The following is a 13,110-nucleotide window of genomic DNA, read 5'->3' as shown; positions in this document are numbered from 1 at the left end:
ACCCTACTTGAGGTGGGTCTTAGAGTTCCCACCCCACAGAGGAGGAAACCGAGGTTCTGAAAGGATAGGTAATTCATAGGTTTTAAGCAGCAGAGCCAAGATGCACACTAACGTTGGTCTGCTCCAAAGCCCATCCTTTCAACTACAATGCCATGCTGATCTGTTTAAGGTTCATTTACAGGCACTTAAAGAGTATAAAGTGTCTGCCTACAATTTCGGGGATCCGGATTCAATCCCTGGGTCGGGAAGATCTTCTGGAGAAGGAAATGGTAACCCACTCCAGTATTCTTGCCTGGAAAATCCCATGGACGGAAGAGCTTGGTAGGCTAAAGTCCATGGGGTTGCAAAGAGTCGGACACAACTGAGTGACTTCACTTCACTTATAGAGTACGCCAGTACTGTAAAACAATCATAGATAAATACAGTAAAATTGACAAAGGTATGTTTTTGGCAGTACACATGCCCCTAGAATGTTGCTTTAATGAAAGCAGTTCTAATGGCTCAAAAACAAGCTTTCGGTCACAGAGGATGTAGAAATGCTTCTAGACTGAAGGGACAGACTCCCTGCAAAGAACTGTTGCTTTGGGAGGAAGCTGTCCGGACAGGGAGTGAGCCTGTTTGTGGCCTCCCCAAACCCCAAGTCTTTTCATTAAAGAATATTTTGAAACTTAAAAATGACAACAAGGAAGACTAAAGGGGAAGGATTGCTGGGATTGGTGGGGTGATACAGGCACTATAGGATGGGAATTTTGTCAACAATAGTTCAGATGAGCAGTCATTTTAGGGACAACCCTTGGCCAGAAGGAAGAGAACATACATAGAGAAATACGGAGAGACTGTTGTGAGGTCAAGATCCTCGTGTCTGTCTGTTTAAATGGCACTATTGCTGCTGTGTTTGTTCAAAGCAGATGAACCCCATCTCCAGAAGATGAGAAATGAGCATTTATTATTTGTTGCTATTGTTTAGTTTCTAAGTCATGTCCAACTTTTTTGCTGCCCCATGGACTCTAGCCTGCCAGGCTCCTCTGTGCATGAAATTCTCCAGGCAAGAAAACTAGAGTGGGTTGCCATTTCCTCCTCTAGGGGATCTTCCCATCCCAGGGATGGAACCAGCAGCTCCTGCACTGCAGGTGGGTTCTTTACCGCTGAGCTACCTGGGAAGCCCTAAATGAGTATTCCCCCCCACCACGCCCCTCCTGCTTTAAATTAAATAGTAAAACTCTTGCAGGTTGTGTGTGTTTGTGTAACCATTTTTCTCTTCCAGAAAGCTGTCACAATATGTGATTTTTTTTTTAACCTTAAAGAAAAACAGGACTGAAATGTGTCAAATCCCTGGAAACAGTCTGCATCCCAGTTGAGTTTACGCAGAAAAACACTAGTCCTGAGACCATCTGGCCACAGAGATCTCAGTTTCTCTGACAATACCCCTGGTGCTGTGGAAGGGGAAGTCCGGTAACCACCACATCGAAAATCAGCCGGGAGAACAAACAAGCACAGGCAGGTTTCAAAACAATACATTCCAGTTCCTGTTCCCCTGAATGCCAAGGCCCATGTCATCTCCCAAGGTTAATATGAGCCTCAAGAGGACACTCAGAAAAGAGAGTGAGTCCTGAAATGCTGGATGCCAATCAAACCATGTTTCAAAGGTGTTAAGAGGGAGGCTGTTTAAAGGGAGCTTGAGACCAACATGCTTGTAAAGTAATCACTTGTTGCCTCTGCTGGTCTGGTTTGTGTTTTGATGGCTTTAAAACGAGGCGTATTGCAATAGTCATGACAACTTTTCTGAGTTCATTCACAGGTATTACATTTGAAAGAGCAAACATTTTACTCCTCGGGTATTTGAAATACTATTTGATAGTCAAAAGTGGATGTAGACCAGGAAGGAATAAAAGAGAAAGTCAAGTGTGGACATCCTTAGAGAAATGGGAGACCCACGGAGGAGTGGGTGGACAGGTGAGCGGGACAACCCAAAGCTCTTGGGACAACCTATAATAGAGCTGACAGGGTTTCCAATGAGAGAAGGGACCTTCCTTTACAGAAAGAGACAAGCAAGAATTCCTTGTGTTATTAATAGTAACTGATAAATACACACCTGGAGCAAAAATCAAGAGAAGCTCACCATCATTGGTGAGTCCTGAAAAGACATGTAAAAGCTGGATCTTCTAGGCAGCATCTTGATTAGGTAAATATTCAAAGGCTAAACCTGCCTGCCAGGAGTTCTTCCTAAAAGCCCTCTCTTCAGGGCCACATCATCCTGCTATATATCAATGGGACTATACTAACCAGTCCCATTGATGATGGAATACTCCTACTTGCTGTTTGGTTTTAGGAGAGGGTGACTGAGAAGCATTATTTTGCACTTGGGGAAGGGACAGAAGAGACTGGGAGGCGGTTGGGCGTGGGGGGCTGGGGGAGTCATGTGAGAAGCGGGTGGGCAGAGGCAAGAGGAGACTCAGAGCAAAGTGAGAGGTGAGGGCTGCAGCACCATCTGGTTGGTGTTCCCAGCAGGCAGTCAAGAGGGAAGCAATTACCTGAAATTTCTGGAAGTGTAGACTTGTCTTCTTTCCAGAAGTCCCCATCACAAACAGGAAGTCTGGAGTTAGCACGAATGGCACTCTCTCTTTATTAATGCCCAGGAAACTTTTATAATTCCCAAGAATGTGCCCAAAGTCAATATGAAATAGATTTCCTTAAGAGAAGGAAATGTCTGATGTCATTATACCAGCAAACAACACACTGGTCTGTTCATTTCTTGACATATTTTGCAGTTGACTGAAAATGAGCTATCTTGGGTGTGAGAGCTATTTTTACTCTGCTTGTGATATATTTTGTCTTAGCAGGTGTGTGCTGTAAGTAGCCACAAAGCACTCTTTGAAACATGCATAGTTTTGATATCCTTCTGATGCTCTTTAAATGACAGCCAAATACCATTAAAAAAATTCTCATCTCAGAACTATTCTTACAAATATAAATCCAAACTCTGGCGTATATATGTCATCATTATGCCCAAGACTCTCTTACACCCTTTATGGAACTCAGGAGAGACAGATGTCTCACTCTTACAAATAAAACATTTGAATTTCCTTTGGGTCAGTTTCTACCACTGTCACCATCACAACTCCCTTCATCTCTTTTCATTTATTCAGCCCTCTGTCATCTGAATGGTCCATAAGTGCATTATCTCTTGATTCCCAAGGATAATCAACAATTTACTCCAATACGGTGTTGTTGTTTTTTTCTTTTTCCCCAGGCTTCACTCTTAAATTGGGGCTTCCCTCGTGGCTCAGATGGTAAAGAATCAAATTTCTTAGAGAAAAATGTCATGGCATGCCACCAACACTGACCACTGTTTGACAGTGAACCAGAAAGGACGGATAAGTTAGGAAGGTGCAGCATTTTAGATTTAAGGGCACCAGTGACTTTAAAAACATCTTATTTATTTGATTGAGCAGCATGTGGGATCTTAGTCCCTCTACTTGGGATCAAACCTGTGCTCTCTGCATTGGAAGAATGGAGTCCAACCACTGGACCCCCAGCAAAGTCCCTTACTGGTGACTTTTTTGTTGCTTCTCTGTACCATCTGACATTGTTGATCATATCCACCTTCCTAGCTTTCCAGCTACTGTCCAGCTTGTCCTTCTGAAGTCTCCTTTCCTATATCTTCTTCCATTACTCACTCCTGGGTACCCCCCGCTAGGGTGATCACAGCCTCTATGTCCCTACACAATAATGACTTCTAGATCTGTGCTCCAACCTTGACTTCCATTTAAAAATTACTCTGTGCTGAGTGGGGGAGGGGAGGTGGGTAGGGTGAGGCTGGGAAGTTAGTATTTAATGAGTTCCCATTAGGTAAGACAGAGAAGGCAATGGCAACCCACTCCAGTATTCTTGCCTGGAGTATCCCAGGGACAGGGGAGCCTGGTGGGCTGCCGTCTATGGGGTTGCACAGAGTCAGACACTACTGAAGTGACTTTGCAGCAGCAGCAGCAGCAGCATTAGGTAAGATGAAAAAGTTTTGGAGATGGATGGTGATGGCTGTACAACAATGTGGGTGCAGTGAATGCCACCAAAATAGACACTTAAAACTGGTTAAAATGGTAAATTTTATGTTAGGCATATTTTACCATAATCAGAAAGCATTACTCTATAATAAAACTCACCTGTCTCTGAGATCATAATATTGTCATTGTGTCTGTCGCCTATCCCAAGAACAAAGGTTGCCACACAGTAGCCAGCACAGGAATAAACAAATCTCTCCACCGCTGCCTGAAACTGATTAAAATGCATCTGAATATTAGTTGTGTTCTTACTGCAAAGAGCAGCATGAATCTATTACAAAGGACTCCCCAAAAGATGCCATTCTGGGAATCACTTTCAGGGAGCAAGTCAGTGGTGCCTGGTTTCATTGAAGTTTCATCTTTGAGGTGCCAACTTTCTCCATTGCTCTCCTTACATTGTAGGTGAAGATACAGTGACTCAGCATGAGAAGGAAACAATAGTCAAAGGACAACAGTAATATAATCAAAGGGTTCACTGCCTCTCTATGCATCACTTGCCAACAACAATCCAGACCCCATAATGATTCCTCCTTTGTTGGTGAACATATGTTTTGCTTGTGACCACTTAAAGTATGCATGGGTTCACAAATCCACACGTATAGCAGACTAATAAATGCTACTAATTATATTCCCTTCCCCAAAAGGCTGCTACCCATGCAAACGAGAAGTGCTAATCCTGTACAGCAGAATTTTAACCAGCAGCCAAGCAGCCTAACCACACAGCTTGTGGACGCGCACATGTACTTCTGAGGAATGGAAGTAGCATTTTCAACATCCCTAATTTACCATTTAGATTAGGGTGCAGGGGTAAATTGCAAATTACTTTTTATGATCTGGAGTGTTTCCAGATCAGAAGGAGTTTGTCTGTGTTAACTAAATTGTTCTGCTGAATGACAAAAATAGATGGTCTGAAAAGATGCTAACAAATTATGTCCCAGAACCAAATTTTATGCAAAGCAGGCCTGATAATCAAAAGAGAAGCAAATGCTCAGTGAAGTCTGAATGAGCACCTCTGTTTTGCATAGATCTACTATGTCAGCAGCATTTAAACCCCCATGAGCTCAGAGGGAAAGTGTTCCACAATGTGTTAGGAGGCATGGCAATGCAGACCCTTTGAAAACGTGTCATTAGACTGCTCACAATTTCTCAGGAGCCTTTGGAGTGGGGAGAAGCAGGAGCTCACCTTTTCTTCAATAGGGCATTTTTCTTTGAGCCAGTGACTCAGCACTTCATCTTTAAAGGCTCCCGTGTTGCCCACTGTGCTTTGCTGAATTTTGGCGATCGTTGTGGCATCTTTTACAATCTCAATCATTCCTGTGGGAAGATGCACAGATCTGATGTGAACTGGAGCCAAGCACCGGACCCAGAGGAGGAATGGCTGTGTCTTTGTTCAGTGGAGGGTAGAGAGCTTTCTCAACCAGAAGGTTATTTTCCAGGTTCGTGCTGGTGGTTTCCTTATGAGGAAGAGAAAGAAAAGGAGGCGGATAGGGAAGTTGTGTGGGACCTGCTTTCAGTATCCATGAATGAAAAGAGGAAAGGGCTGGTTTTTGATAAGCAAAACCATTAATATGCCAAGCACATCTTTCTTCACTTGGCAACCTGTTCCTTTTTCTTTTTAAAATTCCAGAGTCAAATGGGAAGGCTGTTCTCTACTTCTCAAATTGGAAACTGAAATAAAAATTTGTTTAATTGAAATTAAAATGTGAAATGTCTACAAAAGCACCTAAGAGGAAAGTACATAATAGCTTTGATAATGTGGAGTCAGGCTTGTAAAACAAGTGGCAGATCTTTCCATCTACTTTTGAAGGTTTTTTGTGAGAGAGTTTACTGTGCAATGAAAAGAGTGAAAGTTTAGAGGAGGGAACAAGTTCTTGTTAAAATCATTTCCATATGTAGTCACAAGGAATTCAATCATGCATTCATGTATTTTCAACACGTCCATACCAAACTGAGAGTCACATTCACTAGCCTTGGAACATCTTCTTCCTTTTACATGGATTATGATTGTAATTTTTTACTTATTAAAAGCCTACACTGAAGGGATGACGGTCTTTAAAAGTTCTGGGGGGACCATGTGGTATGCAGAATCTTAGTTTCCCAACCAGAGATTGAACTCATGCCCCCTGAAATGGGAGTCTTAACCACTGAACCACCAGGGATGTCCCCTGGGATGATGGCCTTTCAAATGAGCTGAGCAGTCTATTCATCTCCCGAGGTCCCCACATACCTATTTTGTCACCAGTTGAAATGCAACCATATGGCAGGAGGCACAGATCCAAAGATTCAGTCTCCCAAATGGACTCCATGATTCGTAGAATCTGGGCATCAAAACACAAAAACGTTTCTCTTACAAATATGTATTTCTCTTCTCCATTAAAAATGACAACAATCTTTTCTGGTAACACAAAATGTTGAAGTGAATGTAAAATATATAAGCAATGAATTTACTTTTATTTGTCAACCTGGTACTCTAATGTTTCCTTTCCTTGGGAGCCTCAGTTTTGGCTCCAGAGTGGTACTTTGGAGAAGAGGAAAGTTGGATTTCTTTGGGGGTAGGTTTTAGCCATGATTCATCTATTATTCTTAGTTATGTATATTTTGCCATAATAAACATAAGTTCCATTCTAACATCTTTACACATTTTTATCCATAAGGCACTCTTGGGCTCCAACCAGGGCAACAGTGACAATGACAATAATGACACCTGACATTCACTGAGACTGTTTTATGTTGATCCTTTGCATTAACCCTCTAGTGTGGGTATGATTATTATTCCCATTCTTTTCCAGATTCTTTTCCATTTTAGTTATTACAAGATACTGAGTAGAGTTCCCTGTGCTATACAGTACGTCCTTGTTTCTCTATTTTATATGTAGTAGTGTGTGTATCTGTTAATTCCACACTCCTACCTTGTCCCCCTCCCCCTTTCCCCTTTGGTAACCATAGTTTTGCTTTCTATATCTGTGAGTCTGTTTTATAAGTAAGTTCATTTGTACCATGCTTTTGATTCCATGGCTTGCCTATTTTAAATAAACTACATGACATATTAGAAATTATGTTACTTCTACAGTATTGAACAACTAGGGTACGGTAAATATTACTTACAAATCTGCAAAGCTAAAATGTATGTTCAAAAATATGAAAATGATCAACATTGATACCTTTGTCATCCACCTTCTGTTCTAAAAATCTGTTCACTCTTGTTATGTAAACTGCATCAATTCTCCAATCATTTCCCTGTTCATCTTCTCCCTCCATCCTGTCAGATCATTCACTTGAATTTGTGTATGTGGATATATACCAAAGCTGATGTATGTAAGGAGAACATCTGTGAGTGTATGTTGTTCGTTGTTCAGTCGCGAAGTCGTGTCCAACTCTTTGTAACCCCATGGACTGCAGCTAGTCTTTCTGTTCTTTACTGTCTCCTGGAGTTTGCTCGAATTCATGTTCATTGAGTGTGTAATGAATGAGTGTGAAAAAATCAATGAATGTCAATGAATGTGAATAAAGTGGATGCTTGGGGGTCAATGTATTTCTATTCCATGTTCCCACACTAGGAATGGGGTGTATAGAAAAGCAGTCAGGTGCAGGATGTGTTTCAGCTTATTTGGGAATGCTGCATATGCATCTCTTCAGGAGTGGACAGAACCATGAGGCTCACTAGATTCGTATCTAATGGTCTGTGGCCATACTCCCCCCGTGAAAACTCTATTATGGTATCTTTGATCACTGTTCATTATACAAAATAGGAGAATGGAACAGGGTCAGTAGAAGGTATTTTTTTTTAAACAACTAGTACAGACTTCTTGTTTTGAACAACTGAAAAAAAAATCCTTAACAGCAGTATACCTGTAGAATAAGCATGTCTTGGCGTAGATCATCACCGTGTTTAAAGATAATTCCAATTGTTTCATTTGATAGAGCTGTAGGGTCAGCACATTTAAACTCAAGCCACAGAGGTTTTTTCTTAGAGGCCATCACTTTACATTTTTCAATCTGTAAGAAAACAGCCACGTGTTTCCTACACACAATTGAAAACACATTGTGGAGACATACATCTTCCTGCAAAGCATCACTATAAACACCTAGGAAAAAGTTTTCAGTTGAAGGATTTTAGTGATTTGGGTAAAAATGTGCATGGCATTTTCACCAAATCCAAAAATGCTAGTGAAAGCAATTCACAACGCTTAAACCAGTGGTTCTCAAAGTGTGTTCCCAGGAAACCAAGCATCTGTGGAGTGCCTAAGAGACATGGCATATCCTATCTTCTGATATTCCACTCTCACAGGACTCTTGTACTTTTATGTTCCCTCTAACACAGGGCAATTTTGCCGTTATTTGCTTATATATTTGCCCTCATTCTAAGAATTAATTTGAAAAAAGAGTTCTGTTGCTACCGTAGTGTCTAAACATGGTTGTTGCAAAATTAGATGCAATCTAATTCTAGGCCAAAGCTAACAAGGTGAAATTTAACAGCAATAAATGGAACTCTTGCATTCAGATATTATACAATGCCTTTCCCCTCCAAAAAGCCTACATAATATCAAAATGAATTCAAGGTGGGAGAAAGGTGATTTAGCAGCCACTCTTTCCAAATAGAAAGGCTTAGGAGTTTTAGCCAACAGTGAATTCATTATGGATCAAAAACGTGATCTTAAAAAAAACCAAATGATATGAAGCTGTATTACTATATCATTATTCCTACCAAGTTCTAGGGCTTCCCCAGTGGCTCAGCAGTAAAGAATTCACCTGCAATGCAAGAGATGCAGATTTGATCCCTGGGTGGGGAAGATCCCTTGGAGGAGGGCATGGCAACCCACTCCCCTATTCTTGCCAGGAAAAGCCCATGGACAGAGGAGCCTGGCAAAGACTCAGATAGGACTGAAGTGACTGAGCATGAACCCATTTCTAACTTCAAAAGGACAGTAGGTAGTGTATGCTTTTGCTAAAGAGCCAGCTTACTGCTAATTGTTATAAAGTTAAACATGGATTAAAGACTTAAATATGAGAATTAAAACTTTAGGGAAAAAACTTGGCATACTGAATTAGGAGATGTTTCTCCACTTTGGCACTACTAAAATTTTGGACTGGATAATTTTTTGTTTGTGGCGGGTAGGGGGAGGCTGTCCGGTGTATTGTAGGATATTTAGCAGCATCTCTGGTCTCTGCCCACTGGATGCTGGTAGCATGGTCCCAGTTGGAACAATCAAAAATGTCTCCAGACATTACCAAACATCCTTTGGTGGAGGAGGTGGGGGTTCACCCCTGGTTGAAAATCACTGGATGAAGCAAATATTTCTTAGGACACAAAATGTGTGAACCATAAAAGAAAAAATGATAAATTGAACTTAACCAGAATTAAAATCTTCTACTCTTGGAAATACATTAATAAGAAAATGAAAAAGTAATCCATAGACTGGGAGAAAATATTTGTAAACTACATACCTGATAAAGGATTTATATCCAGAATATATAAATAACTCATAAATAAGAATAAAACGGTAGCCCAAATTAAAAATTATTGGAAGATATGAAAAAAAGCTTCTCAAAAAAAATGAAGAATAAATACATGATAAGATGCTCAACATCATTAGGGAATGATGAAACTAAATAAAACTAAAAATAACAGTGAAGTACTACTTCATACCCATTTGAATGGCTAAAATTAAAAAGATTGATTATAACAAAAAGTACATATTGTATGATTCCACTTTGTGACATTCTAGAAGAGGCAAAATTTCATGATGGAAAACAGATCTGTTATCCAGGATGGAGTACGGAAGGAGGACAGGACTAATCACAGAGGGATACGAAAGAATTTTCTCTACAAATTTCTATGAAAATATTCTCTGTCTTGATTTTGTGATGGTTCAGTTTGGCTCAGTCGCTCAGTCATGTCTGACTCTTTGCGACCCCATGGACTGCAGCATTCCAGGCTTCACTGTCCTTCACCAATATCCAGAGCTTGCTCAAACTCATGTTCATTGAGTTGAGTTGGTGATACCATCCAACCATCTCATCCTCTGTCATCCCCTTCTCCTCCTGCCTTCAATATTTCCCAGCATGAGGGTCTTTTCTAACCAGTCAGCCCTTCACATCAGGTGGCCAAAATAATTGGAAGTGGTGGTGATGGTTATGTGGTTGTGTACATTTGGCAAAGCTCACTGAACTGTAAACTTGCAATGGATACATTTTATTGTATACAAATGGTTCCTCAAGAAAGCTGACTTAAAATGGATGGGAGATTGCCCAGTGCTGAGCTTCCTAGTATCTAGCAGTTGAGGAACGGCTTGACAGAAGCCCATCCAGGGACTTTCCAGCTTCCCTGTCTCTCTGTAAATGTCAGCTTTTATCCACTAAGGCCTGGTGAAGCAGGCAGAGACATTGTCAAGACATATCAAGATGATACCTACCACCAGTGCGCCTGCCTTCAGTCCAGGGTCATATGGAACTCTAAAGCTTTGGGGGAGATTCAAATTCTGCAGGATTTCAAGCTTTTGCTTTAGTTGGAAAATAACTGTAATTGTAAAAACACACAAGAGTTATATGAGTGCAAGAAATTACCAATATCACCTACAACATTTCCTGAAGTCACACATATTCACAACATTCTATACATTTGGTAAGGTGAAGAATAGGAGAAAAGGGAGTAGGTTTCTGTCCTTGAGGAACTAACCTTTCAGGGTGACAGGATTACTGAGAGCAAAAAACTATGCACACACGTTACAACAGGGGACAGAAATATCTGAATATATATGGCATACCCAGACAGGTATAGAAGGATGCTTTATGGATAATGCTAGGGAATTACTGTAGTTTTCTTTCCAACATATGAAACTTTAAACTGCCATCTGATTTAGGAAACATATCTGAAGACCATATTAAATGGAATTTGGTTAGGGTTTGGTAAATTCTTTTCAAAAGAGGAAGTTAGGTTGTATGGAAATAATATGACAACCTCAAAATTCTAAAGGCAAATATATAAATGGAAAATTACTGCCTGGGTAACAGACTAGAGGTTAGTATAAATTTTCCCCTTTCTTTCTTACAACAACAAAAAAGTGAAGATTATTATCACCATTATTTTTAGGAGAGAGCATTTGGTATATTGGAAAAGAATCAAAGGGAAAAATGGAAAATCAAACTATTCAAAAGCTTAAAATTGGTTGAGTATGTTAGTGAGGGTCCATTATGAGCTATAATGCTGAATCTAGGTATACAAGCATGATAAGAGAGAATTCCTAGCTCAAGCTTCATACAGCTCAATAGACCAGAAAAATGTGTAAATAGCTTTAATTTAATGTAGTATCAACCAAAACCAATGGGAATATAGATAGAGTGATTCATTTAGAATTTCTTAGAGATAAGACAACACTGGAACATAAAGGGGGTGATATATATATTTTATAAGAAGCACATATATAAATAAATATATATACATCTTGCAACCTATGATGTATACATATACATATATATTAAAAAATTGAAAGAATTCTCAATAATTCATTACTTTGAAAGAGTGAAGATTTGAAAATTATATGCATGTTTTGAAAGATGGGACAGAAAGGGTAAATATTTGGAAATAACTAATCTTTGTGTGTGTGTAGGTACACAGTTGCTCTTTAAAAATACATCTTACATCTGCATAATGCAGTTTTAATTTTTCAAAGAGTTTAACATCTATTATCATACATTCATCATTAGAATATAAATGTAATTTCAAAACTTATTAACTTGTAAAGGGAGAACTTGATATTTGCTTACTGAAGAAAGACAGAAAACTTAAAAATGTATTCTTGGCTACCCTGAGGAAGGTGTGACTTGCCTTCCAGAAGAAGAAGGATCCCAGGGATGATATTTGGAGACAAATGCATTTGGAAAGAGCACCAAGAAAATCGAGCCACCCGTACCTTGGGAGCTGACGTCATACTTTTCGGCAGAGAGTGATTTAATATCAATGGTGACTTTTTGTAACATGTCGATTACTTGGACTTGTTGAGTGAAGTCCCGTAGCATGGCCGTGCCACAGCCCCTCAGGTAGGCCTCCAGGATCACTGCAAACCTCTGCTGATAGTGTCTCGACTGGGCAATCTCACTTCTCAAGAACCAAAACAAGAAGTGACCAATTCTTTTGTTCTGAGGGTGGAAACAAGAAGGTTAAAATTATTATGACTAATGCTCCAGATCTATCAGTCAATTCTCGATAACCTTTTAAATGTCATGCTCTTATCAAAATGGAAGTACTTACTCTTAAACCACGCTTCAGCAGAAATCTGGCAAGGGCACTGTCATGGTATGGTTCAAATTTCACAGCCTAAGGGAAGAACACATTGGCATTTGTAGGACTGCATTCTCCATTGGTTAATCAGGAAACAGGAAATGGAGAAAAACTGGTCTCTGCCTTAGTGGGTTTGTGTGGATAGGAGGATGAGAATCTGACCAATCATTTAAGTTCAGCCCTTTCTCTTCAAGGACACTTTGGGCCAGAGTGAACCACTTGCTTAAGGACCAGGATTAGAAGCCAGAACCCTTGACTCACAATAATGTGCTTTCGATAACTTTAAAAATGAAGAGGTGAGGGCTTTTGTTCCCATGAAGGGCTTACCTGATTTTTATTAGAAGGATAGAAGAGAAAGATGGAGACAAATCTATAAAAGTGGAAGGAAAGAAAGGTTGTTGGGAAGAAAATAGACAGTGGGGATATTGTACACTTGGGGAGAAAAATATCTGTTAGATATAAAGATCCTAAAAATTGTGTAGCTCCTCTTCTGCTCAAGATACGTGCTTGGCATCTCACTAGCAAGTCAGTGAACTGCCTCTCAGGTTCTTACTGCAACAGACTAATCATCACTCCCTTCTCTGATTCAGAGTATACAGGGCTTTTTTTTGCCTGAAAATTTCTTCTTTTATCTGCTTTCTCAGGTTTAGCAGTGTTTAGTAGTTTTCGCATCACTTGGCTAATATGGAGATATTTACATAGGTGGCAGCCCTATGGCTGAAAAAAGAAAAGAACAAATTAAAAGTAAAAAAAAAAAAAAAAATAGGGCCCAGG

The 13,110-nt window shown here is 40.0% G+C and overlaps 1 protein-coding gene across 6 annotated transcripts in view; it reads right to left on the bottom strand.

Annotated features, from left to right (window-relative positions):
* PIK3CG (phosphatidylinositol-4,5-bisphosphate 3-kinase, catalytic subunit gamma) overlaps positions 1–13,110 on the bottom strand; it is a 34,215-nt gene that overhangs the window by 14,413 nt on the left and 6,692 nt on the right. For 5 of the 6 annotated variants that reach the window (XM_010841459.1, XM_010841457.1, XM_010841456.1 and 2 more), the window contains 8 exons: positions 12,307–12,372; positions 11,969–12,194; positions 10,472–10,575; positions 7,908–8,054; positions 6,286–6,376; positions 5,242–5,372; positions 4,161–4,272; positions 2,532–2,689 (listed from right to left, as the gene is read on the bottom strand). In XM_010841459.1, the coding sequence (XP_010839761.1) occupies positions 2,532–2,689; positions 4,161–4,272; positions 5,242–5,372; positions 6,286–6,376; positions 7,908–8,054; positions 10,472–10,575; positions 11,969–12,194; positions 12,307–12,372 (1,035 nt within the window). The other variant, XM_010841460.1, reaches the window with a different exon arrangement.

This window comes from Bison bison, unplaced genomic scaffold (assembly GCF_000754665.1).
Source record: "Bison bison bison isolate TAMUID 2011002044 unplaced genomic scaffold, Bison_UMD1.0 scf7180017864162, whole genome shotgun sequence".
In the NCBI taxonomy this organism is placed as follows: domain Eukaryota; kingdom Metazoa; phylum Chordata; class Mammalia; order Artiodactyla; family Bovidae; genus Bison; species Bison bison.
This window is presented reverse-complemented; position numbering and strand designations above follow the sequence as displayed.